Here is a 14,804-nt window from a genome sequence, read left to right as displayed (position 1 = left end):
GTTAGTATGGTTTTAACTTTAAAATATGAAAGTTAACAAATACATTTCAAATACATGTTTGTTCTTGACACATGACAACAGGTACACATACAGTATATGAATACAGGAAACCCTTCAGGAGGTATGGAAAATGGTGCTTGTAAAGGGTATTTGTTTACTGGCAATGTACTTTGGCAGTCAAATAATTACAATGCCATTTTTCATGTCAACTCTTCATAGGAGTATTAATAGACTTTGCAAATTACTTTATAGCTTATGAGTTCCCTGAAAAATATCAGAAGGAAGGACTGTATAAACTTATTACGAAAGTAAACTTATATATAGGACAAACTTATTTTCTAGAAAGTACTGTTGGTTGTTAGCTTCTTTCATACATGGCTTTGCCAGACATTTGGGCCAATCCATTTTGCACACTCATACAATGTTTCAAAGTACATTCGCTCTCACTTACTTGTACTCTACTTACTTGTGATCTGTTGTATTTGTTGTATTTGTGGTAGTGAACTTAAAATTCCCATAAGGCACGGTGATCCACGTTACATGCAGCATGCAACTAAAATAATGCACAATATACCTCCAATAAGTGACAACAAACACCACAAGCAACCAGAAAATTTAGTCAAACTACGCACATTAAACCATGCAGAACAGAAAGACTGGTAAAACAAGAAAGGAGGGAAAGAAAAAACGGTTCATGGGACACAAGAACAATCTTAACCCTGGTGACTTTCAGATGTGTACTGTGTACATGCTGACCCAAATATTGTTCTGCGCAAGTGATATACGCAGGGTTCGATGGGTAAATGCAGTGACGTGCCACATTTTGTCTTTTTTTTGACACAATTAATCACTCAGATGTTGACAGATTTACTGCTTGTACGCACAAATTACTACTTGTCAGACTGTACCGGTAGTTCCACTCTAGGATTGACACGACCAAGCCCTTAGCGATTGTAGTAAACCTACCCACACGCTAGATTATCCTCAGATATTCACATAAATGACATTTTGTAAACATCCGCTCTCTTGCCATGATAGCAGGAATGTTTTGTTCCTGCTGGAAATTGTGCATAATTTAAGTCTAACGACAGAATCCATTCAAAAACCTTCATACAGGTTAAGTCTATAATTATGACTGCCTTGAGTGCTGTACATGTATATGGGAAAAATTCGTATTGGTTAAAGCTCCTACGGAGATTTCTAAGATCTGTTCATTCCCTGAATTTTAATTTTTCTGATTTCCAACAAGTAGTGAGTACACTCAGAGTAAGCTATGTTTACTTTAAATGTTACCGGCTACATGTATACATGGTGTACGTCTGTAAAGACACACAATAGAGAAGATCTGCATCACATGATTGACATACAGGTATATTAAACTGCACAAATTTTCAAACGCTTCATTATATTATAGGCAATACATGTGTAGAGTCTATATAGTGCATGATGAAGAAACATGTCACATTTTATTTCTTTTTACATGTATCAGAAGCAGACACCTATACTTGTTCGCGAATTGGCCTAAACCTATTGACTTGCTCTAAATCCCTTCAACCAAAGGTGGGATGTACTCAAAAGTAAATAATGAAAGGAGAGCAACAGTTAACATACAGTAGTGTATGCAGTGGACATACAGATAGTACAATGCACCACTCCCTTTCATAGCATATATTAATTATCTACCGGTACATAGACTATATTGACTGACAAGACCGAGGTGAAAAAGAAAGTATTGAAGAATCTACACATCATTTACAACACATCTCCTATCTTTCTATACCATACAGTGCCCTGAAAACATTAATCTCATCATTCAAATCAGTGGTGTTTATTTATCATACACCTTTTAAATTTAGTCACTTTACAGTCCTCAGTTTGGACTGAAAGGATTTTGAATATGAGGGGAAAACATGCCAAATTACTTAAGAATCTATATTTTAACTAACATAGTTTGTTATCATTCAATACCATCCTCTCAGGCTATTAAGTAAACCTAATAATAAAATAATTATAGGACTTTGTCTTTAAAGTATTGCACACTTTTTACAAGATTTAAATTGACAATCCTTTGGTTGAAATATACTGAATGGGAAAGGAAAAATGAAAGATGTGGTAAAAATCAGAAATGATATATAGGGAACAATTTACATTTCAAGGCCCAACACTGTTAGCATATAAAATTACATACGAATCTCACAGGGACTTGTTAAAATGAAAAAAAGACTGTAAATGATTGTCTTTGTGGTTAATCGACCTGCAGGTGAGAATTCAAAGAGATTCCATTTATAATGTCCTGATTGAATTTATTTATGAAATTTACAACAGCTCTGCCAGGCCATGAGTAAGAAATTTAAAGCGAGCCACACTCTTCTAATGTTGATTTGCATGTGTTTTTCAAAGATGTATCAATATCTAGCAAAGTAACCTGTCAACTTTAAAAAGTCCTTAAAAAGTAACTTTTATACTAATAGTTATGTTTTTATCCTTTCATTCCCTCTGGAAGTCCTAAATTTTCATACAATATTGGGAGTATTCCATATGCTGGTGGGCAAGTCCTGTATAACTGAGCATGTTCAGTTGAGTCAAAATATTGCAGGGTTGCTTCATTGAAAATTAGTACCATATAAACCCTAACAATTTGAACAGAAAAAAATAATTGCAATTTTAAATAGTTGAATTAATAGAATATTAACCCTTTGAACCCGGCTCGGACAAAAATGTCCGATGACGTCATAGAGTACCAGGGGGTCAGGGTGCAAAGGGTTAACAAAGCCAAAATAATTTTAGTGGTCGAATTATTAGGGATTTCAACTTTTTTGACAGTTCTTAAGTAATATGCTTACCATCTTGGATGAATGAAACTTATAATGGTGACTTTCCTGAAGTCCCGACTTAGACATTCTGTGCTGTACATTGTATTGTTCTGTGTATTTTAGTGAAAATAAAATGTTCAAAACAGCTTGTCATGATTTGTTGGTCAAATTATTAGAGACTGAGAAAGTCTCAATTTCCATTGGTGGTTGAGTTGATTAGGATAAAATAAAATTATGTTTTGAAAAAAAATAGTGGTGGGCGAATTAATAGCGTGGTCAAATTAACAGATTATTTTCATACCAAAACAATGCTCATTTAAACATTTAGCATAAAAGGAATACTTTACTTGAGATATCAATCATTTGACAATGAGTAGTTGAACAGATGATAACTTTTCACAATACTCCTATGACAACATTTACACATCTCAGCATCTTTTGTGATATCAATGACAGGATTTTCCCTGTTCACTGTCCATTGCTTTGGAGGCAAACCAATCATTGTAATGATAAGTACATCCCATTTATGAATGTACTGGTATTGATGACTGCTATAAATGGCCACTTTCTCTAAAACACAGAAAATAACACTAGCCCTTGTAAGGCGGAATCATTCAAAATTGGCACAAAAATCAGGAAGAAAAACAATTTGACACACTTCTGTAACGTCCGCTATTGCTACTAAGCAAAACTAGGGTAAAAAGTGAACGCAATCATTCAATGATGAGTCGGCAACATTCCACACTGACTCCATGGAACTACTGTGTCCATGTTCATTCCTGGCTCTGGCACTCTCTCAACTGTCCACAACACTATGTTGTCTTCAGTTTTAAACGATACAATTCTGATCTCGGTAACAGTTAGGCTGTAATCACTATCACTATCAGATTGTACCTAGCAACAGTTGAGAAACAAAAAAACCATGAAAATCTTTCCACTGATATACTATTGTATAATCTTGTTCTTTGTCTGTAATTTCTTATTGTTGTCTCTTTACATTGTAATATTTTGTCTCCTCATATTGTAAAAATTCCCCACCCAGTTTTTAATGTTATCGACCATTAATATGTTTATGTGACTGTGAGAGGCCTTGAACACTAGGCTGCATTTGAGCATGACAACATTACATAACAAGTCTTTACAGTAATAATTATCAATTATTATAATTATTTACCATGCCATAATATAATAACTCATCTGTAATAGCACACACAAGAAAAGATTTTCTTCAGCAAATTCAATGTTGTATTAGCATATTCACTGTTGTATCAGTATACACTGATACAGCATTTTCCGTAGCATACTGTACGTGCACAATAGGTTGCTAAATTAAACTGAAAAAAAAATTTGAATTTATCTGTAACTGATATTGATAATTTGCAAAAAGAAGCACTCACTGAATGCAAAATAGACATCAATGTCAGCATCTAAGGAAAAGACAACATGATGTTCAAGAAATAGTTATGGGAAAAGAAGGAGAGGGGAATATGACTGCTTGCTTGATATCGGCAAATGATTATTTGCTAATGAACTCAACTGTTGCTAGGCAGTCTGATAATGTTGACAGCGACAGTAAATTAGTACCTAGAAGGGCACTGGTAGAAGGGCTGAAATAAACTGCAAATGAGACTTACCTATACGTACAATGCTTCGTATCATACTGATTATGAATGTATTGATCAATTTTACTGTAGGACACTGTGGGTATGGCTATCCATCAACAGATCAAATTCACCGAGTCCAGGAGAATACATGTAGAGTGCATATGTATAACCTTCATTGCAATTTTAACGAGTGATTCACTGAAGAGGAGACCAACCTGAAGTGATGTATATTGTGCGCAGTGACTCAGTAATAAGGTGCTACAAGCTAATTATAGACATCTGCTTTTGAAACTCAACAAAGATCCAGGAAGTACATGTAAAGTGAAGGCTGTCTTGGTGATATCTATTGGCCACTGCAAATATACAGCCTTCAATTTGATTGATGTCACATTGTAAAAGGGAATGTTTCGATATTATGACAGTTAAATGTTTTAAAGGGTTTATAAATAATTTACTGTAAGATGTACATGTCATTTATGAGACTGAAATTTCCACTTGACTAAAAACTGCACTTTAAATTGCAAACTGTCAAACAGTGGCCCCATTCTCAAATCCTAGGGTTAACTTCCTCTAATTTACTGAACTGTAAATAATTTGGAAAGTTCACTTTTCTGATTTTTCTGACTGGTGATTTTAAGTTTTTTATATTGAATTGATGACAATTAAAATTGTGCATTGCCTTTCTGAAAGCAGTAACGCATGGGGCCGTGCAAAAGGTGGCAAGATACCCTGGCATGTGAGAAAACTTTCTGAACAAATTCAGAGGTTCTAAAATGTAGTACTGAGCAATACATGTGACATCTACATATTCTGAGAATATGAAAGATACTTTTCAACCAACAAAATTTAATATTTGAACATCCCTGCTATAGACATGTTTAGCTAAAAGCACAGACAGAAGGTAAAAGTGACAATACACACTGTGTGCCGTATATCCTCAATATCATGTTAAATGAGCATATGTGGGCATACATACAGAAAAGGAATTTACTGGTGCATATACTTCAACATTTAAAATGCACTAGCATTTACTACCATCAGACAGACATGTACACAGAAAAAAAAAGCTTATTTTCATTATTTCTTTGTCTCACTATACTGTAAACTGAATTGCTTACTGAAGTGGTCCGTGCCAGCACATTTACTGTAAAAACTATAGACTGTCTGTGTTGTCTTTTGTCACTCTCATAGATATTTATTAAAGATGTGCAACTTCAATTTAAGTCAACAAGTTACCAAAGGTGACTGTTGCCCAGCTCGTTCACAATAGTACACTTCAAGGTAGTTTTTAAGACAAATAATCTTTACAAATTAAGAAAGATGAATATACATGTTGCATTTTTCATAAATATCCAAATTTTCCCCAAAATGCAATAACAATGCCAGCAGGGGAATACAGCTTTTCAAAAGACAAAATACGCTGTTGACTGGTTATTTTGTAAAGCTTTCTACAGCTCAAAAGCAATATCAACAGTGCAACTTTAGTAACACTGCTTCTTTATTGACCTATAGAGGGCATCATATTCTGACAACACAGAAATGACAATGACTGCTCCAACTGTTTCCTTTCAATACATAGTGTCAGTTACACCAATATTTGTTGATCTTTTCTCCTATACGAAACAAATGCAGTTGGAAAATATATTATGCCTGTTTTCTCTCCTTGTGATGTCTACATGTAGGATGGCGAGTTTGCACTAAATTGTCTTTGACTGTGAACCATCAGCTAGCACATGGTGACAATAGTTCATACCTAACAGGTGGGAAGTATATGTAAGTATACTTTAAAACTTTCTGACCTTGCAGTTCAGATTGTTTCCGAAACATCTGTTTGATTTTCAGTTCATGAACTGCCAGTCCTCAAGAGTACATGTACCTACCAATGGTGTTTTGTTACTGACGCATCACCGTTTGAAGTATTATCTTGCAATGATTGAATATTAACTTGCAAAATTCTTGGAAGCATCTAAGGCATGGGCAGGTCATTAAGACCATAACCTTTTACTGTATGAGGATTACGTGTGCTAACATAGTGGATATACAGCATTACTCAAATGACATTCCATTACATGTAGGTGCATGATTAATGCAAGGCATCTTTATGGTATTTTCACAAAATTTGAGCGAATCTGAGAATCTATTATTATGGTATGCTTATTCCTAAATGACATGGAAATGTATGAACTTGGGATTTGAAACTCTCTTCTTAAGCAGATTCAAAAATGTATCCCTAGTGAAGCTAAGTTATGGTACCGGTAGGTAATCATCTACTAGTAACAGAATCTAAGACCTATCAACACACATGTATATACAGTGAATTCTGTCTCATACTGCATCATAGTTATTTTAATCGGCGAAGTGCACTACCACTATATTGCCAATAACTTCTTGCATCCTCCTAAAATGTAACAAGCATACCAGTTAAATATTCTACAAAGCACATTTGATCCTGATTAACAAGGACCAACTTAGAAATTTTTTTATGATGAGACATTCCATTTTTATGTCTTCAACAGAAATTCAATCATATGATTTTACTTTTTTTAGAATAGGATAACTGGAACAGATGCAAAAGATCAATCATTATAAAAGCAAGAAAACAATGTTAAACACAGCTGGGCCATTTTAAGAAAATTCTTTGTTTGCTGTCCTTGAATTTTTGAAAAACCTACCAGCCAGATAGGGAAAAAAAAAACAAACATGGACAAAAAACACAAGTTATTAATATAAGCTCAATTTTTATTTGGTTTCCATTGGAAATATCATATTTCTACTCGTAATAGTGTTATCATTGTGTTTGTTTTCTTAATTTTCTCTGAAGACCTATCAGCACGTGGACAGCAAACAAAGAATTTTATTCAAAGCGCTCTACTGTAAACAAGAGTAAAGACCTTTCAATCCCACTGGCTACTGACTGCCAGTCTATGCATTGACTTACTGCATGAACATAATGTTGATATTTGGCATCAACAATTAAGGAAACTGAACTTTAAATTATTGAACAAAAGAACAGGAAGATTATCTTTGTCAATAAAAATGATGCTCTCAAATAAATACTGAACCTTTTGCTCTAAATCCTTTGCCAACTTGAAGCTGACAATTGAGAATTAATATGCAATACTTTTGCATACTCGCCACCTTCAGGCATATGTTTGACCTTTGTACAATGCAAATAAACATGTTTGTTTCCTCATTTGAACCAGTTCCCTATGGAGAACTTGCACTGGTATAATAGTAACATGTATTCAAGATCATATGTAGTAAATTTACTTTTGCATATATTTAAATAAATGTTCATTTCTTTGGATAGCATTTTGGAGAGACATTTAAATGGTAAAAGGTTCCAACACTCTCCCTCCACAATAGGTCTGAGGTTTTGCATATATTTTATCATATCTTAGCAGTCAAAGATTCAGCAGATTTAGAATAATCTATAACTGAGTTGTTTATGTAGCTGATACAAATGATATTTGTTTTGAGAAAGTACAAACTGCCAGAAAAAGAAAAGAAAGAAAAGTTACTTCTCATGAATTATAGGTAATAACAGCATCCTGGATAGGTAACAAATATATGCCAGATATGTACACTCATATAATTGCATGTTGCTCACGGAGACATCTCTGATGTGTATCTGTGACTGCAATGAGTGAGCGTAATAAGTACAAGATGCTAGAAACTTGAGAAACTTAAACAAGCATTACCAGTATTGTGGAATTTTGCAAATTTATATGCAAGCAGTTACAATGAACAACTTGCAGCTTCTTAGAAAATTATACAATTGCAGCACATATTCAGAAACACTCCATATCTTCAGGACGGAATGGATAGGAATATGCCAGATCCACAGAATAATACTTTCGATAATATAGATTCACCAATATTGAACAATATATATGGTGTTGCTACTGCAGGTTGTGACTTTGTGGTCAACTATATGTTTTCAATAGTTGTAAATCACTTTAACTTCTGCACTCTACTGATAAGTTTGGTATACAATTAGCAAAAAATGATAAACATCTTTCTTTCCTTTATACTTCAGTCCCTGCTTACACACAAGAACATTGGCAGATATGTCATCACTAAAAAGACATCTAACAAACGATATGAATTGGAGAAATTTTTTCAACATGAACAATTAAAAGAAAAATGACGCCATGAAATGCCAGTGTGCTTGAAGTTGAACTGCGTGAGAAAATACCATAAATGTTGAGCAGAACTTACACAAAGTTCCACATTGAACTAGATTCAGAAAGCTTTGCAACTTAGAACACTGTCTCTGATGGTGATTGTAGGCTAAGGGTCATTTAAATAGTCAATATCTACCATATTTCCAAGTCCTTGGACTGTTTTCAGTTTGTAATTTTTTACTTTTTTCACATTTATATTTGTTCATCTAGCATGTTAGTCATTTTACAAATTTTGGTTTCAACCAAATTGTGTTTAAATGCTGTTTGCAATATTATCAAAGTCACAGAGAAAGCACTTTCTGAGTTTATCATTTTTCAGTATAATTTTGTTTACTTTTGTATCATTAGTCATGTGATATTCTTTCTGACTTAAATTAATTTTTATCATTCATATCAAAATTGAGGTTTTTTGCCCCAAATATACACCCACTTCATCATTCGAGTAAACTACTGCTACCATGATAAACTTTAGAGTCTCGGCTTTTTAAAAATATATAGTATGAGGGGGTTTCTTGTCATCTTTGATGAGAAATATTGCTTTGAAAAAAAACTGTGTTGGCAACATGGAGCTCAACCTTAACCATTTTATCAAAGACTTATATGGAATTACGTGACATTGCATAGCACCTATCTGAGCAGGATTACTCAGATACTGCATAATGGTATTAACATAAGAAACCTGACATATTTGATCATACAAGTATACAAATGCCTGTGAAGAATTTGCAAAATACACAACATGTACATGTATTGATAGACTTGCCCTTTATTTTGAAAGCAAACACAGTAACTTTTTGTATGTTTTTTGATGAGTATCATAAATTGGCGCAATTCAACAAAATTGGTGATAATTTTCAAGCAAGCGGTTCACTGTACATAATTTTTCTCAAATTGTTACTTGAAAACTTTTTCATTTCTATTTCTGTCCTTTTATGAATGTATTTTCAGTTTATTGTCCAAGTAAAATAAGGCAACAAAATGATTATTTCAAATCATATTCTAAGAATTTACAAGCCTACCAAAAACCAGTAAAACGTGTAAATTGTGTAGAAATATTATACAAATCCGTCAGTTACGACAGCTCAATGCTAGTTCTATAAATGTTTACCATGACCATAAATCTATTATGTAGACATTTCACAGAATGTTTGAATCACAGGATTAAAAAAACATTGTCTTTTTGATTTGATTTCAATCCTTTAAAATAAAGCTGTAATGAAATTAAATATTAATAACGAAATTGTGCGATGATGTAAGCTTCTTCATATCTGGTAATTATTTTGAGTTAACGCAAGCATAGATTTTCATTAAGATTGTAGCATGGATAACACTTACAGGGACAGTTGATTGTATTGTTTTTGTTGGAAGGTGAATTTTATTCAGGACTAAATTCAAAAGTAAAAAAAACAGTGCATTGCGCACACAGAGAAACTGGCTATAGTTGGTGTTTCAACATGACTTGAAGAACTTGCAGTTGAGATTTATGATACAAAAATACTGAAAAAAAAATCACAAAATATTAAAGGTGCTCTTCTCATTAATTAATTTAATTTAACCCTTTTCCTTCCAGTCCTGTCATTTGCTATTCTATTGCAATGACTTGGAATGATTACGATTACAAGTGTGCATTTAGAGTGAATATTCCTATAAAATTTTAATGGCTTGATAATTTATTGAGGTCTCCCAAAGCATTTTTGTAAATTCAATATCATAAATTAAAGGCACCAAACGCCTTGAATTGGCCCTAAACAAATTAAATTGATGGCTACACTTTTTTGTTATTAGTGCAATAGAACTCATCACAAATCTGCTGAGAGGTAAATTATTTTAGTGTAGAAACACTGGTGACAGCAACAACCAAATACCCTTAATATAATTTACTGTATTAAAAAAGCTATCATACAATGATTTCTAAATTAATAGTTATCATCAACATGAAACACTACTTTCAAGCACTATTATTGACTTTCTATGTAAAAGTCAAATCTGAGTCACTTTGACACTGGGAGAAACGAAAGTTTGATTTAAGGTAGAACGTGCCTCGGGGACAATTACTCGGACTGTCAAATTTCTACAATTCTTTTCTGATCTACCACTTGTGGGGGCTCATTTTAAAGCTCTTGGAGAAAGAAATACTTTTACAGGCTTAGTTTTCAAAAGTCCAAAATTTAAGTTAATTTTCTCCAAACAGAGTTAACAGGAATGGTGGATATTTTGAATTTCAAATATTGCAAAATGTTGGGTAATTTGTTTTGCTAGTTCCAAACTTTGCACGGTGACCCCCGATTTTCATTGTTGATCTGGTAAGAAAATGGCTGAAATTTCATTCAGGAAAGTTTGAGAAAAGGTTTCAGCTTTTCACTTTCAAGGTGCATACTACCTTATTGGAACAACCTATATATATATATATATATATATATATATATATATATATATATATATATATATATATATATATATATATATATATATATATATATATATATATATATATATATATATATATATATATATATATATATATATATATATATATATATATATATATATATATATATATATATATATACTACCGTAGTATATATTTTTAAATATGTAATTCCTTTTCCTGCCAAGTTCATATTTCACCACCAGGTCAAGTTCATTAAAACTAGTGAAGCACAATATGTCGCATTTGGTGTGTTTTAACAAAAAAAATGAACATTTGAAGTATATATATATATATATATATATATATAATATATATATATATATATATATATATATATATATATATATATATATATATATATATATATATATATATATATATACTACCATAGTATATATTTTTAAATATGTAATTCCTTTTCCTGCCAAGTTCATATTTCACCACCAGGTCAAGTTCATTAAAACTAGTGAAGCACAATATGTCGCATTTGGTGTGTTTTAACAAAAAAATGAACATTTGAAGTTCCCTGAAAATCACTGATACTGATTGGAACAGACCAAGCCAAATGGGTGGGAATACGTATGGTTTTGGCTCAATATCGCTTTTCACTGAGTTGGCAGATGGGGAAGTGATACTGTCTGGGAGGGAAAGGGTTAATCTGTTACTTAAGTTTCATGTATCTAGCAAGAGGATTGGTAGATGCATGAAAGATCAAAATTATTGTAACAAATTGCATGAATTTCGTCGCGATTTGTGTTTCATTTATGCTAATTACTTTCATTTCATGGGTAAAGCAGCCCGTCACCCAGGAGATACTTTCATTCATAAATCCCATTAAGTCGAAGTTTTGATACACCGAACGGTATATCTATCAATCAGACATACGGATTCAGTCACATGAACATGTCAATCATTGTCTCGTGCTGTCGATGCTAAGGCAAGTCCGCCATCGGCGGACATAGCTTTCACTGCGCTAGCGATGGCTAGCCATAGTTATTTAGAATATTTACAAATAGATTTATGAAGTAAAATGCAACGACACGATCGAAACAGTAATTCTCATTCTTAGGGATGCTGTGGCTTTTGAAAATATCACATAGGTTTTTGACCTTGGCGAGCGCGAAAGATTCAGTTCGATGACACACATAGTAAGCTTAGGCTACACTGCATGTTTGTTTGTGGCCACAACGCTGCTGTCACTGGTCTCCGCCGGTGTCAACTCGGATCCCAATCTCTGTCGTCAATGTTTGCTTCTGACAGACTTTTATGTTTGCAGTGACACGTCTCGCCCGTAGATACATCCTAATATTGTTACTTGACGAAAACTCTGTTCTATTGTGAGTGTTGTCTGAGTCAACTTTCAAAATACATCGGATTCAACAGCGCTGCACTGCAGAGTTAAGATTACAGCTTGACAGCTGTCTTTGCTACAACCTTACGCTCCAGGTTTGATTCTGAGCGAGAATTTACGGAACTTTTTGTGTGATGAAGGACATTTATCGTTGTTGGTTGAATGACTTTATGCTTTTGCCTACTATGTAGTTTTCCCACAGATCATACAGTACTCATTTAGTCAGTTGAGCTTACGTTGAGGTGTAGATTTCAGGTTTATCGCCAACTGGGATTGCCAGGTACAACGTCTACATTGTGCCTTACGGCTCGACTGGAGCCTAGCCGCGACGTTACTGGGCCACTAAAATAAAACGATCGACGGTATCCCTATTTGATTCTCGGGAATGGCTATAAGTTTGGCAACTCAAAATTTCGTTGGACATGCCTTCTATGTTTCCATGTGTGGATTTATCAAGTTACCTTTTCGTAAAAATGTCACGAGAGCACGGCATCGATCACGAAAAATCGGTCTGTGTCTGTCGCGACATGCAGGTATGAACTGTACCAAGCAGGAAAAAAGTTCTGGTTGATGACGTACAACAGGGGTAATATGGATTTCTTATCTGCGCTGGTGTACGTCACACAGGTGGAGATATGGGCAAGTTCATGTGATAAATATATTTACACACACACACACACAAACTAATGAAGGGACTGTGGTGTGATGCAACAGGGATGCCAGAGCAGCAGAGTGATGTTCCGAATCAAGATTAGTCTAAAAAAGATCAATGGAAAGAATGATAATGTAACAGATAACAGGTGTGATAAAAATCCTACTGGGGATACATAAAGATTAAATATCAACTAAATAGCGTGGTGATACAGATTGTCCTCCATCAGAATACAACTACATAATACCAAACACTGGCCTCTGAATAGTCAGCTGCGTGAAAACCTGATTGTGACAATTGACACGTATGTTATGGAGTGTCTATTCCTATATTCCTTTGTGCAGTCTTAACCTTTTTGTGACATACTTATGTGCATGATTCATTACAAAGACAAACTGTGAAGCTCAAGGTAGCTGCTCACAATAAAAAACGTCAGAATCATGATCATGTTATCACAATCACACAAAACACCATATTATCCAAACATACACTGACAACCCTGATGACAACACAATGGAACTGATACTGTTTGAAGTACACTTCTTTGAAAATTGCAAAAATTCAAGTGTATCTAAATTGGAATAGCCAGCTTGAAATTATTCAAAGGTAATCTATTGCTTATTTTGAAATAATATTGGAAAATTTACAATTATTTACATATTTTATATAGTTCCCATTTATATCAGTAGTACCAACAAGATAGGCATGAAAAGAATAACAATTTTGGTAATACATTTTAGTAATACAAACAATTCCATATCAGACAAATCTGAACAAAAATCCTCAAAACACAGAGGTCTGATGTTATCGAGACAATTTTTACACATACAATAAAATAATATGCAGTTTCCCTGTGGTGGGGGCGAGAGCTTGAATAAAATATACTACCACTACCAGCACTAATTTCTCGATTTAAGAGCTTCAGACGGCGGCAAGGAAAGAGTGCTTTAGCCAATAACCAGTGATAATGTTAAATTTGCTATTAAAGCGTATTATATATTGCAATACTTTCATGTTCAATGTTTCAAAAGGTCTGCCACCTTCGATCATGGGTTATCACAAAAAATGTATGCTACGACACACGTCACCGGTGGCAAGGACGCTGCGTGACACGCGATAGTCTTGAGATACACTAGTTTGCCTACATCTGTTTCGAGAAAAGTATTCACGGTGTAAAGCCCTTGAAATTCACAATTATGAATGAATATATATGTCACAATCTGCCAAACTTACTGAGCTGACTCAGAACCGTCCCATATACGTACTCTCTTGATAAGTTTGAGTTGCGTGTCACGACTCACTTGTGTCACAGATATTTATAAATCGTAATTTTGATGGCATGACAGTGCTAGAGAATTAACACGCCATTAATATAAACACTTCCGAATTATTAACCACGGCCACTGAATAGAACGCAACTTGTTTATCGCATATATGCAAACGGTCACAAGACGGTATTCGACAGACGTCAAACGTGCACATAGCCTCTGGAGGACAAGTTTTGAAGTGTCGTCCTGACGTACACTTTCGTCTGCAAAACTCTGGGGAGTACTGTCGTAAACTCTAAGACAAACACCTTCTAGCTGTTGCTTTCTTACGATTTCCAAAGACGCATAAAAAAGCTAAATACTATACAAATGTGGGAAGTCAATTACCTGTGAATACCAACGGTGTAGCCTGGAATAGGAGGTTCTGCTAAAAATACGAATTCACCTGGATTCCCTCTATGAGCCCTCTTTCCAACATGAGACCGCATAACATCTTAT

General features: G+C 34.1%; 1 protein-coding gene across 4 annotated transcripts in view; it reads right to left on the bottom strand.

Annotated features, from left to right (window-relative positions):
* The window catches only part of LOC139131743 (probable protein phosphatase 2C T23F11.1), a 31,718-nt gene extending 16,915 nt beyond the window's left edge, over window positions 1-14,803 (bottom strand). Inside the window, exons 1-2 of one of the 4 annotated variants that reach the window (XM_070697952.1) lie at window positions 14,694-14,787; window positions 467-553 (exon numbers count right to left, since the gene is read on the bottom strand). In XM_070697952.1, coding sequence (XP_070554053.1) covers window positions 467-518 — 52 coding nt within the window. In that variant the 5' untranslated portion in view covers window positions 519-553; window positions 14,694-14,787. Of the gene's footprint in view, window positions 1-451; window positions 554-4,447; window positions 4,610-14,693 lie in introns of those variants that run through there. The other 3 variants (XM_070697954.1, XM_070697953.1, XM_070697955.1) reach the window with 3 other exon arrangements.
* Window position 14,804: the final 1 nt, after the last annotated feature.

Source organism: Ptychodera flava, chromosome 4 (assembly GCF_041260155.1).
Source record: "Ptychodera flava strain L36383 chromosome 4, AS_Pfla_20210202, whole genome shotgun sequence".
NCBI classification, from domain to species: domain Eukaryota; kingdom Metazoa; phylum Hemichordata; class Enteropneusta; family Ptychoderidae; genus Ptychodera; species Ptychodera flava.
Note: the sequence above shows the minus strand (reverse complement) of the source record. Positions and strands in the feature narration are given on the sequence as shown.